This window comes from Coffea arabica, chromosome 2e, assembly GCF_036785885.1.
Source record: "Coffea arabica cultivar ET-39 chromosome 2e, Coffea Arabica ET-39 HiFi, whole genome shotgun sequence".
Lineage (NCBI taxonomy): Eukaryota > Viridiplantae > Streptophyta > Magnoliopsida > Gentianales > Rubiaceae > Coffea > Coffea arabica.
Genome location: NC_092313.1, coordinates 66,756,271 through 66,774,052, shown reverse-complemented (window position 1 = coordinate 66,774,052; position 17,782 = coordinate 66,756,271). Strand labels below are relative to the sequence as shown.

Below are 17,782 nucleotides of genomic sequence, written 5' to 3'. Positions count from 1 at the left end.
CTTGCTTAATTTAGTGTTAGTTGATCTAATAAATTCGGCCAAGATTAGGAGTCCAATGGGCCGACTTTTTGTCATTTCACTTTAAGTAATAAGTGGTTTCAAATCACATTAGGCCTTGAGTATATGTAAGGCTATAAATAGCCAAACACTCCCAACGTTTCTCTAGTTTTGGAATATATCAAATTTTGTGTGTTAAACACCTTTTCTCTTGTCCAAGAGAGTCTCTTTTGAATACTTGAGAATTACTCGAGAGTATTTCTCGAACTTATCAATCAAGTACACACTTTGGTTGTAGCGTTCTCCTACTCTTAACATTGGTTCACTTACTCGATTGATTGTGGGTTGAGATTCATTTCAAGGTTCGCAATCTAGGATTAGAAGGGTCAAGTGTTATTCCGCAACTCAACTTGATTTTTTTCGTCTAGATCCGGGATTACGTGGGATACGAGTTCATACCTTCGAGTAGGTTCGTATCAATCCCACACATATTTACATGCATGATCGAGTGACTTTTAGATATTTCTTTGCTAGCGAGTATGTTCTGTAAGGGCATAATAGGAAAATAATATAAAATGGATCAAATTGTCTTCATTGTTGATAAAAAGCACTTCTCTTGAAAAGCGATAATCTTTTTGGGAATGGGGGAAGCAAATCTAATTTGATGTTCGAAAAATACCCCTAACTGGTGGTGGAAAATAGATAAAAATGTGGCTGTGCCACCATAGAAGTCCTGTCTTAAAATAAAAAATATAGTTTAAGAACTAAATTGGTAAAAAAAAAAACCACGAGGACAGAAAAGATCTTACAGTAAAAGTTCAAGCACCAAATTGGCAAATTTCCCAAATCCGAATACTCCATAAAAAACCATTTTCGTTTTAGGGATAATTTTAGAAACCTTCCTTAAAGTTTTCGACAATTTCACTTGGTTCTTTTGCAGTTCAAAAATTAAACATACCTCTTTTAAATGTACTGTATTGGCAACAAAAACTATTCAATGGCCAAAATTTTGCATGAATAACCCAAAAGGCTCTCATGAAATTGTGAATTTTATTTTATCTTCTTATAAAATTCTTAAAAATATATGTATAGAACATAAAATCTCAATCCCACTTTTAACTCTTACCTCTACTAGTTTAATTTTTCATATCTCCATATTTCAAAATAGTACCATTATCATCATGACCATTACAACCATCAATTTCTAAATTCTAAAATCTCAATCTAAGTTAATAAAGAAAAAAAATAAATTAGCATTGTTAAACTCAAAAAATTTCACCAACTGTAGTAACATAACATTCCATCCCTCAAATGTTAGAATATCAACACTAACCCCATCCTTTTTAAACCTTCAACTTACATTTTTTTCTATTCATTTCTAGATTGTCCAAACAAAGCTAAAATTATTTTGCAATGTGTTAAAATTGTGGTTAGAACATAATTAGTTATTCCACAAGTGAATTTTATTTTTGTTTTTATTAAATGTCTAATTGTGTGATGCATTCATATGCACAAGATTAGAAGCAAATTATTTAATTGCATGAAAAAATATTAATAAGTTAAGGTTATTATGGTCATTTCATAAAGTCAAGCGAAGTATGTGTAATATTAAAAAGGGGATAATTTTAGAAACCTCCCTTGAGGTTTTTAACAATTTCATTTAGCTCCCTCTGGGTTTTAAAAATTACACATACCTCTCTTGTTATTTAAAATGACAATACTATCTTTAAATATTTTAATGAAATTCCCTTGTTTGGTATGTTTATATTTAGAATGACTTTTAAATTAATTTTTTCATTCTTTTTTCTTCTTATTCTTTTTTTTTTAATTTTTGCCAATAAAACTGTAAAACTACCACTAGTGCCTTTAGTTTCTATTATAACCAAATGCCAAACTAATAATTTTTTTTGATGAGTTAACTTATATGTAATCCAATATTTTTGCTGATCTTTGTTTTCTATTTTTTGGTGTTAAAATTAACAATAAATAAAAAATAAATGGTCTAAAACCGCTACTAAATTATGGTAATCTCACTACTCGAAAAATTCATAAATTCTAAATGAATTATTTCAATATTTTATTTTCTATCTTATAAATCTAAATTCATAATAAAATATTATCAAAAGTATCCTATCATAGTGATAAAATTATTATTATAGTTGTTTATCAAATATTAGATATGGACATAAAACATTTGACACCTTTTATACTAGATAATCTTATAATTGTATAGGAAAATAAATTAAAACTCATTATACAAGGGTATTTTTAGGTATTTATTTAAAAATCTGATCAAGTTAATATTATTTTAAGATTTTGTTACTAAAACTATCAAATTAAGGGAGATAAGTGTAATTTTTCAAACCTAAGAGAGCTAAGCAAAATTGCCAGAAACCTCAGGAGTGATTTTTGAAAGTATCCCATTAAAAATCTCAAGAGTGTTAGGTGTAATCGTTGGAAACCTCGAGGAGGTTTCTGAAACTATCCGTTCTTTCTTGTAACAGCAAATGAAATCGCTGATTTGCAGAGCAGGGATGTATCACTATTCACTACGTCTCGGACAAAGATGGAGAGACACTTCTCGGATGGCTGCTAGAGCGAGAAGAGCACCAGTCATCACTTCTTTCGATCGCAATGTCGCAGCAGGTATTTCTGTTGAGCATATCTCCCCAAGCCCACCTCGTTTTTGGTTACCCTTTAGTTATATGAGTAGAAATTTTAGTGCTTTTCCTGCCCCTCTTCAGTCTCAAAGGAGTATTGAGTCTAGCAATCGGAGGTTGTTTAAATCTGGGTTACTTGATAATATTGACAGGCTTGATGATGCTTTGGATTTATACAAGCATATGGTCGGCATGAGGCCTCTGCCATCTGTTATTCAATTCACCAAATTGCTTGGTAGAGTAGTTAAGATGAAGCAATACTCTGCTGCAATTTCCCTTTACAAGGATATGTGTTTCTTGGGCTTTCCTATTGATGGTTATCCCTTGAATATAGTGATTAACTGTTACTGTCTGATGGGTTGGGTGGATTGTGCTTTTTATGCTTTGGGATCCTTATTCAAGCGCGGTTATGCACCCAATGTGACCACCTTCACCACTTTACTTAAAGGGCTCTTTGCGCAACAAAGGGTTGCCGAGGCACAAGAATTATTCAAGAAGATAATATATGAAAGACTATGCCAACCCAATGAGGTTATGTTTGGGACTGTAATAGATGGGCTGTGCAAGGTTGGGAACATTCACGTTGCCCTTGAATTTCTTAGGATAATGGAAAGAGGAAAGTGTAAGCCCAATACTATCGTGTATAGCACTATCATTGACAGCTTGTGTAAGGATAAGATGGTTGATGATGCTCTTGCCCTTTTTGCTGAGATGATTGATAAGGGCATTTCCCCAAATGTCATCACTTATACTTGTTTGATTCAAGGCCTATGTAACAATGGCAGATGGAAGGAGGCTAAAAAGCTTTGGGATGGAATGACTGATTTTGATATTTCTCCAAATATTTGTATGTACAACATGTTGGTTGATATGCTTAGTAAGGAGGGACAGATTAAAGGTGCGGAGGGCATTATTAGTGTCATGATTAAGCGTGGTGAAAATCCTACTACCATCACCTTCACAACACTGCTAGATGGATATTGTTTACAGGGCCAAATGGGTGAGGCAAGAAAAGTTTTTGATCTAATGAATGCCGGAGGACCGGGTATTGATATTCACAGCTATAGTATTTTAATCTACGGATATTTCAAGAAAAAGAAAGTGGACAAAGCTATGCAGCTCTTCAGAGAAATTCCATCTAAAGGTTTGAAAGCTGATATTGCTACTTATAACATAGTGCTGCAAGGTTTATATGGGGCAGGAAGGTGTGCCACTGCAAAACAAGTTTTCGATGATATTCAAGCTGCTGCACTAAAACCTGGTTTTCACACTTATTGTGTCATGTTAGAAGGTTTGTGCAAAAATGGCCATATTGATGAAGCATTTCTATTATTACAAAAGATGGAAAGTGATGGTGTAGAACTTCATATTGCTATGTTCACCATCATCATAAATGGATATTGCAAAAGTGGGAAACTGGACATTGCACTAAGTGTTTTCTGCAGTCTTCATAGTAAAAAATTGCATCCTAGTGTTGTGACTTACACAACACTGATTAAAGGACTTTGTGAAACAGGAAAGCTAAAGGAAGCTGAAGGGTTTCTTGTGAAAATGAAAGCTGATGGTTACTTGCTAGATAGCCGTGCATACAATACTATTGTTCATGGATTTCTTAAAGGCGGTGGATATGCTGAGGCAAAAATGCATCTTGAGGAAATGTTTGGGAAAGGTTTTTCTCCAGATGCCTCCACTGTTTCAGTGTTACTGGATTTAGTTTCCACTGAAGGAATTAATCTTCTTGATACAGTTCTAAAGTTTCCTCCCAATCCCCATGGGGAAGTACATTGTAAGTCTTCAGAATGAAGAATTGCATCCTGATGTTGTAGCTGCAGTATGATGATGATACATGGCCGTTATGAAATGGAACTGATCAAGGAAGCTAAAGAGTATCTTAAGCAAAAGGAAGCATATACTTGTCCATCCAAAGTCTCTGCATAGGGCTTACTGCTCGTAGGTATCTCAGAGAGGATAGATATGCTGACACAAGAATGCATATTCATGAAATGCTTTCAGAAGGTCTCGTGCTGCATTCATCCACTCTCTCTATTTTACTTGATGTGGCTTTCACTGAAGGAAACATTTCTAAGCTATTTGATATGGTTTTACAGTTGCTTTCAAGTCCCTTCATTAAGTATTGAAAGCTGTAAATGGATCATTGCAGGTGGATTATATTGTCTGAGAGTCCCTGAAGAGCTCATTTGTGTGGAAATGGTATGAATGGACAAATTGGAAAATAAGGTATGGCACAGAATATTTCTCTTTTCCATCTTTGCTGGATTAACTTTACCACTGAATCTATGTTTATCATTTGAGTCTGTAGTAGTCACCAGATAGTCAGTCCAGTTTTACGTTTTAAGTAGTGTAATGGCTAACATCTTGTACCAGCTGACGTCTTATCCAAACTAGTTTGAAAACTTTGTTTACCAAACTTGCTTAAGTTTTATTTATATGAGTGGATTGATGTAAGGTTTTGCATTTTTTGTGATAGCAATTTTAAGTTTTTGCTACACACAGGTAATTCCTGTTTTGTAGAGTCATCTGTAGTTTATTGATTCCTCATGTTTGATTTTCTAGTCATGGTTTTGGAAATACCGTAATGATTATTACCTGGATCAAATTGATTCTGTTTTAAATTTCAATTCCACATTGATAAAACACTGCTTGAGAGATAAGTTTGAGTAATATGAATTGTTTGGAGCTTGAGTTGTTTTTCGTATTATGTACACGTGGACTTGTTGGACCCGTCTAATGTGTCTATGTAAGTTATTTCAAAGATTTTACTCGTCTTTGAATATACTTTACCCATTTTTTTAAAATCAGAGCACCTTTTCATGAGTGTTTCGGCTCTTGAACTTTTGTAATGATTTTTATGAGTGTTTTGTCGAGATTTTCCTACTAAGGTGTTACAAACCTTTTGTGCAGAACAGTTTGTTGAGAAAATGTAATAGGATGGCTATTTCAGAATAGTATTCAATAAATAGTTTATTAGAATGTTTTTGCTAAATACATCTTTTCTAATCTCACCAGATTTTGTTGTGGATACCTGAAGAATCTTATTTCTCTCCATAAGGTTCAGATGTTTGTTCCTAAGCCATGACTAAGAAATAGAAGCTTATGAAAATCAAAGTGATGATAAGAGGTCACCTGAGACTAGGGGTGGAGTCGAGCCGAGTCGAGCTCGAGTAGTACCATACTCGAGCTCGAGCTCGAAGGTTATGAGTACTGCTCGAGCTCGACTCGTATAAGATTCGAGCTCGAGTACTCGAACTAAGCTCGTAAAATGAGCTCGAAGACATTTGTTTTCTAGACGAGAATTCAGCAAAAATTGAGCGCAAAAAACTGTGCTATCCTTCAATATAGCAATTCATATTAAAACATGCATTTTGCTTCATTTCAACGCAAATGCCAACCATGTGATTCAAGCACTCTAAAAGCAACAGTATCAAACTAGTTAATATGATAGAAAAAATGATAGTTTCTCAATAGCCAAAATAGCCATGTAAGCAAAAGAAATAGAGAACTTGATATTAATAGCATTTAGTCACAATACACTGAACTCTGTACGATTTGAGATCAAGTTCTCTATACAACATTCTATTAAGATCCATTGCCAAGATTCTATACAGCAACTCATGTACAGATTTTAGTCAAAAATCAAAATACAACCTGGTAGTAGCTATACAACATTCACTTGAGTCAAAGAAATCACCAGATTCACTATAGCTATGCAGATTTGAGTCCAAAGTCAAAAGTCAAAACACAACTTGGCAGCCACAGCTTGTCAACAGTCAAAAAAATGTCCAGATTCACCAAAGTTGTACAGATTTGAGTCAAAAAAGTCAAAACACAACTGGCAACCACAGCTTGTCAAGTGTCAACATTTGCTTGAGTAAAAAAGTCACCAAATTCACTATAGCTGTACAGATTTGAGACAAGTCATTTGAGATGTTAACTGCATAGAGTTCAGATTCCAAAATTCCAAGTTTCTAACACCTATTGCCAACCAAAAAAATATAAGTCCTGTCAAATATCACCAAAGACAAAAAATGAATCAAATTAAGGTACAAAATTATCGAGAACTCTAGATAACCACAATGCCAAACCTGATTCAAAATGAGCCCTTTGCAATAGACCTTCAAATCTTGGGCAATTCAATTTCTTTGATTATTTTAGCTTGCTGCATTTACAATAAAAACCACCCAAGGCAAATAATTTAGAAAGAAAAGAAGTCATAACTTGTTGAACTTGGCCACAAAAGTTGAATGATAAAACAATAAAACTTACTTTCACTTTCTTTGAGATCCCGTGAAGCTTTCTACACCAGTCCCCTGCACACAACAACACTTGAACCGTATCTGGATGAAGCGAAGCACGATAGCTATCAATAACTCGAGTTCCGGCACTAAATGTGGCCTCAGATGCCACTGTAGTTATAGGAATAGCCAAGATGTCAGCCGCCATTTCGGACAATATTGGATACGCAACCCTATTGCTTTTCCACCACTCCAAACAATCATAGGCATTTGGGTTGGAACCAGTCTTTAGGCTAGCCTTTTCTAAATAATCCACCAATTCAGATTTCTGTGGCTCAGTAGTCTCCATTTCGTCACAGTACTCATCAAAGTCAACCCACCTAGAAGAAGATGTTGCATTTTTTTGTGGCCCTTCTGAAGCACATGAGTGGACTGCATTTTCATTTCCAGTTGCATTCAAATCTGCATACTCATCATAAAGCTCAAATAAAGCTTTCTTCACGCTGAAAATATGTTCTTGTGCCTCAAAAGATGGAAACATTTGAGGGAAGGCAAACTCAACAACTCTCATTTTCTGCCTTGGATCTAAAATGGCAGCAATAGCCATTAACAAATTGCATTCGCCCCAATATTTGTCGAACTTGGCCTTCATCTTTCTAATCATAGCTCGGATGAAGTCATTTTCATCATTTGCTCGAGAATCTAAGACTTTCTTAATTTTCACAACCTCTTGAAGGAACAAATTGCTCGTAGGATATTCACTCCCGGATATCACATGTGTGGCTGCCCAAAATTTCTCTAACACAGAGCACACTTTTTCTGCTTTTTCCCAATCCTCATAAGCTGGACAGGAATCATAGAGTGGATCTCTATCTTGAAAACGAGGAAAAATATCTTTGAACTTCATAGCACAGCTTAACATTTCGAAGGTGGCATTCCATCTTGTTCGACAATCATAAAGCAACTTCTTCCCGGGTATTTGAAGTTGTTGTGCAATCTCAGCGAACAACAATGATCTGGTCTCCGAGCGATTGACAAAATCGACGCTGTCCCTAATTTTGTTTACAATGTCCGCAATCTCAGAAAGGCCGACTTGAACAATAAGGTTCAAGATATGCGCACAGCATCGAACATGAAACAACTTGCCGCCACCTAATAGTTTCTTCGATCTACTAAAATCATCCCGCAAAACTCTAATAGCCACATCATTGGCTGAAGCATTGTCAACTGAAATTGTGTATATTTTTTGCTCAATACCCCAATCCTTCACACACTTGAAGAGTGAAGCAGCAATCTCAACCCCTCGTTTAGGAGGTGGTATGTGAACAAAGTTGAGCACTCTCTTTTGTAGCTTCCAATCCGAGTCAATCCAATGGCCAGTAATAACCATATATTCGATCTTTTGATTTTTGGATTTCCAAAGATCGGTTGTGAGGCTCACCTTTATCACATTTCTCAACTTTTTCTTCAGCTTCTTTTTCTCAAGTTCATAGACTGCCACACAATCATTTTTTGCTACTCCTCTAGTGATCTTTTGCCACTCGGGCATGCCACGCTTTAGGAAAATATTCAAACCTTCTTCTTCAAGAATGGTGAAGGGATGTTCGTGCATCACAATCCAATGTGCAGCGGCTTCTCTCATTTTCTCCATGTCAAATTTTTCGGTATGCAAAGGTGGTATAGTAGGAAATGCATCATCAGCCGGCTGAAAGTTCAGTTTCGTTTGTTGTGCAGCTTGTCTTAAACTTGCTTTTCTAGATGGACATGAGTTTCGGTGCCGCCACAAGCTAGTTGTTTGCTTTGATTTACCCCTCGATAGCTTTTTATTGCAGTAACGGCAAATGGCATAGTAATTGCCATTTTCTTCAAATTCGTTGAAGTCCTCCCAAGCTTCAGAAGTTTTATTCCGTTTTGGAATATGGAATTCATCATCTTCATCTAATTTATCATTTTCTCCTTCTTCATTGTTATCGTCAGCAACCACAGCTTCTTGTCCTTCTTGTATATTACCCAAAGGAGTACTTTGTGTAATTGGATTAGTCATCACGTCTCCTGGATTCATCGTTGACTCATTGGAGACAAATATTGGGTTGTCCAATATCAATGGAGTACATGAATCAGCATTGGAAACCAGTGGGATACAAGAAATCTCGGGTTGACTGCCCTTGTCTTGGGTTGACATCAGTCCATAAACACATGCAGTCCAAGGCTCCAAGCTAAAGAAAGACAACAAATTTTCAAATCAGGGCAAGGAAATTTTCAAGCTAAAGAAAGACACATCCATTAACGGAGGCTTTCACCATGAATTTCAGAGACTTTTAGGGTGTAAACAAACTATTTAAAAAAAAAAACCTTGCTCTGATAATTATTTAGAGAAGTTTTAGGCATATGAATTAAATAAAGAATACATTTTTTGAGGTTCTGCTGATAATTCTTTTCAGTAATGAAAAGATTAAACCTGCCACATTTCATTAATCACACTTTGATCATCAACAAATGTATAAATCTGTATTAATCACAGTAATCAGATGCTATGATATACTCTTCCTACATTTTTTTCAAAGGCTTAAAATAAAAACAACTTTCAACTGTCTCAAATATCTTTTGACTTGCGCTAAAGGGAAAAGAAATTTCATACTTGTGTTGCTTCATCCCTGCTTTTTATCATACTTGGCAAATCCATACATACCTGCCCTTATACTTGTGTTGCTTCATCCCTAACTTTATACTTTTGTTAGCTAGGACCAACTAAACCAATTATAGGAAGTTCAAATATTGTTCTAGATATGCTAACATGGAGGTCAGATGACACGTACTGAAGAAAAACTTTAGGAGTTCCATTCTTAGAAACATGAACAATATGAAATCAGCAATGCTCATTAATCAATATGGTTGTTTCTTAGCTTTTGCTGGGTATCATGCTGTTGACGTGCCTTGGCAGCATTCAGACCTTTGCCAACAGGCTCAAGAGAAAACAAGTGATTCCTCTAGCAAAAAAAAAAAAACCTTGCTCGTATCCAATTTATGAGAAATTGCACAGAAAGACAGAAATAACAAATCAATCTTTAACCCAAAATTCTCTCTTTGAAGACTCTTCACTAAATAGCTAGTGGGTGGCAGAGATTCAAGAGAAGGAGAAGAAAAAGTAAAAGGTCGTAGAAGACGAGGAGGCTTTCATATCAGATGCACGGGTTGTGGTGACCAAATCTAAATATAGTAACCAACAATTTCAGCAACAAGCTTAAAATACAAATTTTCCTCACGTTTTCCTTACCAGTATGCTTAAATGCTTAATACATAATACAACCAAGTTCTTACCCGCATGCTTAATACATAAATTCAAAAAGGAGATAAGGAGATTCTGAACTTACAGGCGGATTCAAAAGCTATCGGCGATGGATAAGCAAATCAATAGCTGCTCTGGGAAGCTTCAACGAGCTAGCAACAGAGACACGACTTGGGAGTTGGAAAGAGGAAGAAAGGCTCGATGGGAAATGGGAAATGGGAAGTAGGAAGTGGGAATTGGCTGAAAGGCTAGAAAGGCTAGAAAGGCTCGATGGGAAGTCTGGGCGGGAAGTGGGAACTTGTTGACTATTCTTTTTAGTATAATTATCACTTCACCCATAATTATTCCTCAGAACTTATTTACTTATATTAGTAATTTTATATATAATTTTTTTTTAATTTTTTATGCGATACTCAATAGAGCTCGTCGAGCTTTCGAGTATCAAATTTATGGGCTCGAACTCGACTCGATAGCTCTATCGAGCAGCTCGAGATCGAGCTTCTGACCGAGTACATATCGAGCTCGAGTCGAACTCCTCGACTCAGCTCCACCCCTACCTGAGACATTATCTACTGTTGAGTGTTCGAGGTTTACTGAACAGTGTTTTAGTTGCTCAAGATTTATTATTTTTTGGAGCTTGAGTTCCTTTAGGTGTTCTCCAATATTGGATTTATGTCTCTGAAAAACTCGGGAAATTTTTTTTGAATTTCTTTCATGACTTTTTTGTTTTTAGTGTTTTATTTCCTTTGACTGTGTTATTAGTTGCCTTTTGGACAGTTGAAGTTATACTTTTGCTATATCATGTACAGATTATTTGCATTACTTACTAGCAGTTATCCCTCAAGGCATATGTTTGGATACCTGCTTTCCTAGGTGGTTTAATCTGTTAAGAGAATATAAGTATCCTTGTAGATAATAAATTAGTAAGGGTATTCTTGTAAATAGTTTGTTAGGTTTGTACTACTATAAATACTAATTGATCACTCATAATATGGTGATTAGATGTTTTCCTCCCAAAATAGCTATTGTCATGGTATCAGAGCAAAAGTCTTAGGGTTAGGGTTAAACATCTAGCAAAATTCGTGTTCACGCGATATTGGTCATGGCGTACTGTTTAGGCGATACTGTTCATCATGTACTATTCATCATGAATTTTGACTGCTTTTTTTGTTTGAAGTGCTATTCGCTATGGCTTAAAGTTTATCAAAAGGTATCATGACGTCCGCTAATATTTTGCCAATAATGATGCCTCAAATCACCCGTGAGTGCACTCATTGTGGTTGAAAAATCACACTTGTGATCCTTAGTGGGATTTAGTTGGAAAACTTCCTCGGTTTGCTAATATAGTTACCACTGACCAAGTTGAATCAAGTTCTTCAGCACATGGGTCCCAGAAGACTTTTACTATATGCGAGAAAGATTATGTTAAATTCCTATAGTACCAAACTACAAATCACGCATCTCTTCCCTTTGCTTCTTTAGCACAAAAATGTAATGCTATGGCTTGTCTCTCCACATCCTCTAATTTTGACTCATGGATTATTGATTCCGGAGCTACTGATCATATGTTAAGTACCTTTAAAAATTTTTCTAATTTTCAAGAGTTTACTTCCTTTTTTAATGTTAATTTAGCTGATGGATCTATCACTAAAGTTAAAGCACTAGGCACTGTAGAAATTAACTCATCTCTTCCGCTGTCTTCTGTTCTTTACGTACCCAATTTGCCATTTAATCTAATGTCTGTTAGTAAGCTCACTAAATTTCTACAGTGTTCAGTTACTTTTTCTCCTGATTTTGTTGTCATTTAGGATTTGAAGACAAAGAAGACGATTGGTGGAGGGCATGAGCATAATGGTCTTTATTTTTTCAACTCCAATGGTTCGATTGCATGTCCTGCTACTGTTTCTCCTCTTGAAATTCATTGTCGTTTGGGTCATCCGTTTCTACAAAATTTGAAAAAGTTGGTTCCTACTTTGAGTCAATTGTCTTCGTTAGAATATGAGTCTTATCAGTTAGGAAAGCATCATGATGTTTCTTTTGCTCCTAGAGTCAATAAATGGGTTTCTAAACCCTTTTTGTTAGTTCATTCTAATGTTTGGGGTGTTAGTCGAGTCACTTCAAAATTAGGTTTTAAATATTTTTTAATTTTTGTTGATAATTTTTCTAGAGTTACATGGATTTATTTAATGAAAGATTGTTCAGAACTATATTTCATTTTTTGTGCATTTGTTATAGAAATAAAGAATCAATTTGGTGTGCATATACGTATACTTCGCAGTGATAATGCGAAAGAATATTTTTTCACTTCTTTTAATACCTTTATGATTAAGTCCGGTATTATTCATCAGTTCTCTTGTCCTTACACTCCACAACAGAATGGAGTTGTTGAAAGAAAAATTAGACATTTAATCGAAATTGCTCGAACACTTTTGTTGCACATGAATGTGCCCAAATAATTTTGGAGTGATGCAGTTCTAACTGCATGTTATTTAATTAATCGCATGTCATCTAATATTCTTGGAGGCCAATTACATCACTCCATTCTTTTTCCTCATAAATTTGTGTTTAAATTACCTCATCATATTTTTGAATGTATGTGCTTTGTTCATCAGTTTGCACTCGGGGTGGATAAATTAGATCCTCGTGCTATTAAATATATTTTCTTAGGATACGCACAAAAAGGGTATAGATGTTACAATCCAATTTTAAATCGATTTTTTACTTGTGTTGATGTTATTTTCTTTGAATCCACTCCATATTTTATGAAACACGGTATGCCTTGTGAGTCCGTCCCTCTTTTTCCTCTCCTGTTTTACCAGTCCTTTCTTCTTTATTACCCAAGTTATCTAGTCCACCAGATTCCATAGCTCGTTTATCTCGTCCTAATTTTCAAGTTTATTCTTGTCGTTCCATGGTTGAGAAAGCTCCTGATATGCCACGCATTTCACCAATTAACTTTTAATCTTCAAATCCAGGTATGACGCCTTTCTCTGAGTTAGATCTTCCTATTGCTTTATACAAAGGTTAGAGGCATTGTACTTCTCATCCTATTTCTAATTTTATTTTTTATTCTCGCCTCTCTATGTCATATTCTTCTTTTGTTGCTTCCCTTGATTATGTCTCCATTCCTAAGTCTATTACCCATGCTCTTAATTATCCTGATTGGAGATTAGCTATGCAAGAAGAGATGTCTGCGTTGGAACAAAATGGTACTTGGGATCTTGTCCCTCTTTCTTCTGGTAAGTCTGTTGTTGGTTGTAAATGGGTGTACACTATAAAAGTGAAGTCTAATGGTTTTATTGATAGATTGAAGACTCGTCTGGTAGTTAGAGGATTTACTCAGGTGTATGGAATAGACTACTTAAAAACATTTTCTTCTGTTGCAAAGATAATCTCGGTTCGTCTTCTTATCTCTTTAGCAGCAACTTATAATTGACCATTGAATCAGTTGGATGTGAAAAATGCATTTTTACATGGAGATTTGGAAGAAGAAGTATATATAGAACAACCTCCTGACTTTGTTGTTCAGGAAGAGAATTCGCGGTTGGTTTGTCGCTTGAAAAAATCCTTATATAGATTGAAATAATCTCCTAGGGCTTGGTTTGGCCTATTTGGTAGTGTTGTCATGGAGTTCGGTCTGACAAGATGTGAAGTAGATCACTCTGTATTTTGTCGGCATTCTAATGCTGGTAAAATTTTATTAGTTGTTTATGTGGATGATATTGTGATTATAGGTGATGATGTTATGGGGATCTAGAAACTTAAATCTAATCTGTAGGCAAACTTTCAGACGAAAGATTTAGGTCATTTATAGTATTTTTTGAATATTTAGGTAGTTCAATCTAAATCTGAGATTTATTTATGTAAAAAGAAATATGTACTCGATATGCTGAATGAAGTTGAGATGTTAGGTTGCCGACCTGTGGATACTCTTATGGATTCTAATGTAGGAGATCAAGGTGCATTACTAGATGATCATAAGTAATATCGAAAACTTGTGGGTAAATTAAATTATCTCACTGTAACGAGACCTGACATTTCATTTGCAATGAGTGTCGTGAGTCAATTTCTTGAGACCCCTCGTACCAGTCATTAGGATGCTGTTATACGAATTCTCAGATATCTTAAAAGTGCTCTTGAAAAAGGATTGCTGTATCAAAATCATGGACACACTGATATTGAAGGATATAGAGACGCAGATTGGGATGGGTCTGCCTCGGATCGTAGATCGATCATAGGATATTGTGTGTTTGTTGGTGGTAACTTAGTATCGTGGAAGAGTAAGAGTAAGAAGCAAACAGTTCTCCAGATCAAGTGCAGAATCTGAATACCACGCTGTGACTCATATTGTGTGTGAATTGATTTGGTTGAAGAGCATGTTACTTGAAATTGGGTTTGAGCATAAACAACCTATGAATTTAGTGTGTGATAATCAGGCGGCTGTTCATATTGCGTCTAACCCAGTGTTTCATGGAAGGACAAAACATATTGAAGTTGATTGTCATTTCATTCGAGAGAAATTGCTTGATGGAGTCAGCAAGACATCTCATGTACCGTCTGTGGACTAATTGACTGATTTGTTTATCAAGAGTTTAGGAGGTTCTAGGGTGAAATACATTTGTAACAAATTGGGTGCTTATGATATATATGCTTTAATTTGAGGGGGAGTGTTAAGAGAATATAAGTATCATTGTAGATAATAGATTAGTAAGGGTATTCTTGTAAATAGTTTGTTAGGTTTGTACTACTATAAATACTAATTGGTCACTCATAATATGGTGACTAGATTTTCCTCCCAAAATACCTATTGTTATAATCAAATTGAGTCAAGTCTAGTATCTAGCTTATTGAGCTGAGATAGATTGAAAATTGTGACTACTCCTTTTGTAGCTTGTGGAGATTGAGCTAGACTAAACCAGTGAGTGAATGAGGTTGACTCCACTTGAGTTTGAGTCTTGGATAAGGCAAAATTGGGGATCTTTTGCATTGGTTGTTTTGGTAATTTACATAACTTGGAAGAAATATTTTTATGTTAGAATCTATGAAGGTTGACAGGCTTGCCATGCGAGTACACAAATGCTCTAACTTGACTCAAACTTGGTCCAAATCTACTTTACTCACTTTTGACCAAGTTGGATACCTTCAGCTGAGCTGGTCATAATTTGATTAGGGAAGGAGCTTAATTGAGTTAGATTCTTCTGAAAGTTGAATTTTTCTTGTAACTCAGTTATAAACAATGTCGAGTGAATCTGAAAAATGAGCTATGTTACTTATTCTTGCTCAGGACATTTGCACTCCTAGTGTGCCCTCCTCCAGATTAGATTGACGCTGTTTGGATCTTCTCAAAGAATCTCTAACGCAGAATTCTGATCCTTGCATGACTTCTGAAAAGTCTATTGCTATTGTTTGTTCTCAAGTTTACGGGAGATAAAGATTTCTGCAACTCCATTGGGATGTTACGTGATGATGAGAGGGTGAATTTGACTGATATGTAATCAGTCCATTCTAGGCACTTATAAGAAAGATTTTGAGAATCAAATGGTATCCAGGTATCAGTAGGTTAAAGGTCTAGAAAAAATAGTAGTAGTTTTAGGACATCTGCTAATTGAATCATACTAGTGAAGACTTGGATACTTAGCTTCCTTCATCTTGTGACTATTTTGGCCCTAGTTATTGTAATAAGTCAATTGTCGAGCTCTATTTGCCATTAGAGTTTTGATCCTGAAACTTAGAGTTATTAATTATGCTAAAAAGTCTATATTTCATATATTTCATTGATCTATTTATACAAGTAACTAGATTAAATGGTCAGCCATGTACAGCTGTATATAGTCTGTAATTACAGACTATATACAGCTGTATTCTTAGACTAATTACAGCAGCTATCTTAGACTAATTACATAGCTAATTCCTACCAACTATCCCCCTCAAGTTGGGGCATAGATATCACAAATGCCCAACTTGGATAGAGATGCATTGAATAAGTTACTAGTAACAGCATGAGTCATAATATCAGCCAACTGATCTGAACTTCTAGTATAGAGAATTTCAATTGTCCCGGAATCAAGATTATCTTTGATGTAGTTCCTATCAATTTCAACATGCTTTGTCCGATCATGTTGAACAGGATTATTTGCAATCTTAATGGCTGCCATATTATCACAAAATAATACCATAGGACCTTTTGGACCAAACCCAATCTCCTTTAAGAGAATTTTCAGCCAAGAGAGTTCTGTGATAACATGATGCATAGCTCGATATTCAGCCTCTGCACTAGATAATGAAACCACGTTCTGTTTTTTACTTTTCCAAGACACCAAGTTGCCTCCAACAAAAGCCAAATATCCAGAAGTTGATTTTCTATCTAACTTGCTACCAGCAAAATCAGAGTCTGTATATCCAACAACATCAAAATGTTCGTGTTTGGAGAATAAGACACCTTTTCCTGGAGCTGATTTCAAGTAAGCCAAGATTCGATTAACAGCATTCATGTGTTGATCACTTAGATTGTGCATAAACTGGTTAATAACACTGACTGCATATGCTAAATCTGGCCTGGTATGAGTTAAATAGATTAGTCTACCCACGATCCTTTGATATCTTTCCTTGTATGTTGGAATCTGATCAGAAAAGAAGGCTAGGCCATGATTCACTTCAATCGGAGTATCTATCGACTCACACGCAGACATACCAGTTTCAGCTAGGAGTTCCAATTTATACTTCCTTTGGAAAAGGAAGAGTCCTTGCTTAGATCGTGATACTTCAATGCCAAGAAAATATTTAAGAGTTCTCAAATCTTTAATCTCTAATTCTTTGGCCAAGTAGCTTCGAAGGTTCTCTATTTCTTCTTTGTTATTACCTGTTACAATCATATCATCAACATAGACAAGAAGTACGGTAATATCATTGTAGTTACGTTTATAGAACAGCGTGTGATCTGCTGAAACTTGCTTGAATCCATACTCCTCCATGGCATGACTCAATCTTCCAAACCATGTCCTTGGTGATTGTTTTAATCCATACAATGCCTTTTTCAGTCTGCATACCTTTCCTTCTTCTAGTGTAAACCCTTGAGGAGGATCCATGAAAACTTCCTCAGTCAACTCACCATGAAGAAAGGCATTCTTCACATCAAATTGTCGTAGAGGCCAGTTTAAATTAACTGCAAGTGACAATATGACTCGAACAGTGTTCATTTTGGCAACCGGTGCAAATGTCTCTTGATAGTCAATACCATAGGTTTGAGTGTAGCCTTTTGCAACTAGTCTAGCTTTGTATCTTTCAACTGCCCCATCAGACTTGTGTTTGACATTGAATACCCATTTACACCCTACGGTCTTCTTTCCCATTGGTAACTCAACCATTTTCCAAGTAGAATTCTTTTGGAGAGCCATCATTTCTTCTACCATTGCATTTTTTCACTTAGGATCATCAAGGGCTTCCTGAAAATGACTAGGAATATATACAGAAGACAACTGAAGAGCAAATGTCAAGTTAGCCTTAGACAAACGGTGATAGGATATAAAATCAAAAATTGGATAAGAAACATTGGAATCTTTTGAAAAACCAAGTCTATCAGGTTCTTT

General features: G+C 35.6%; 1 protein-coding gene across 1 annotated transcript; it reads right to left on the bottom strand.

The window, feature by feature from the left end:
• Nucleotides 1-6,792: 6,792 nt before the first annotated feature.
• LOC140036422 (zinc finger BED domain-containing protein RICESLEEPER 2-like) lies at nucleotides 6,793-9,625 on the bottom strand. Its single transcript, XM_072077822.1, has 3 exons — nucleotides 9,600-9,625; nucleotides 6,942-9,126; nucleotides 6,793-6,834 (listed from the first exon to the last, which is right to left on the bottom strand). Exons 1-3 carry the CDS (start codon nucleotides 9,623-9,625, stop codon nucleotides 6,793-6,795), a joined length of 2,253 nt encoding a protein of 750 aa, XP_071933923.1.
• Nucleotides 9,626-17,782: the final 8,157 nt, after the last annotated feature.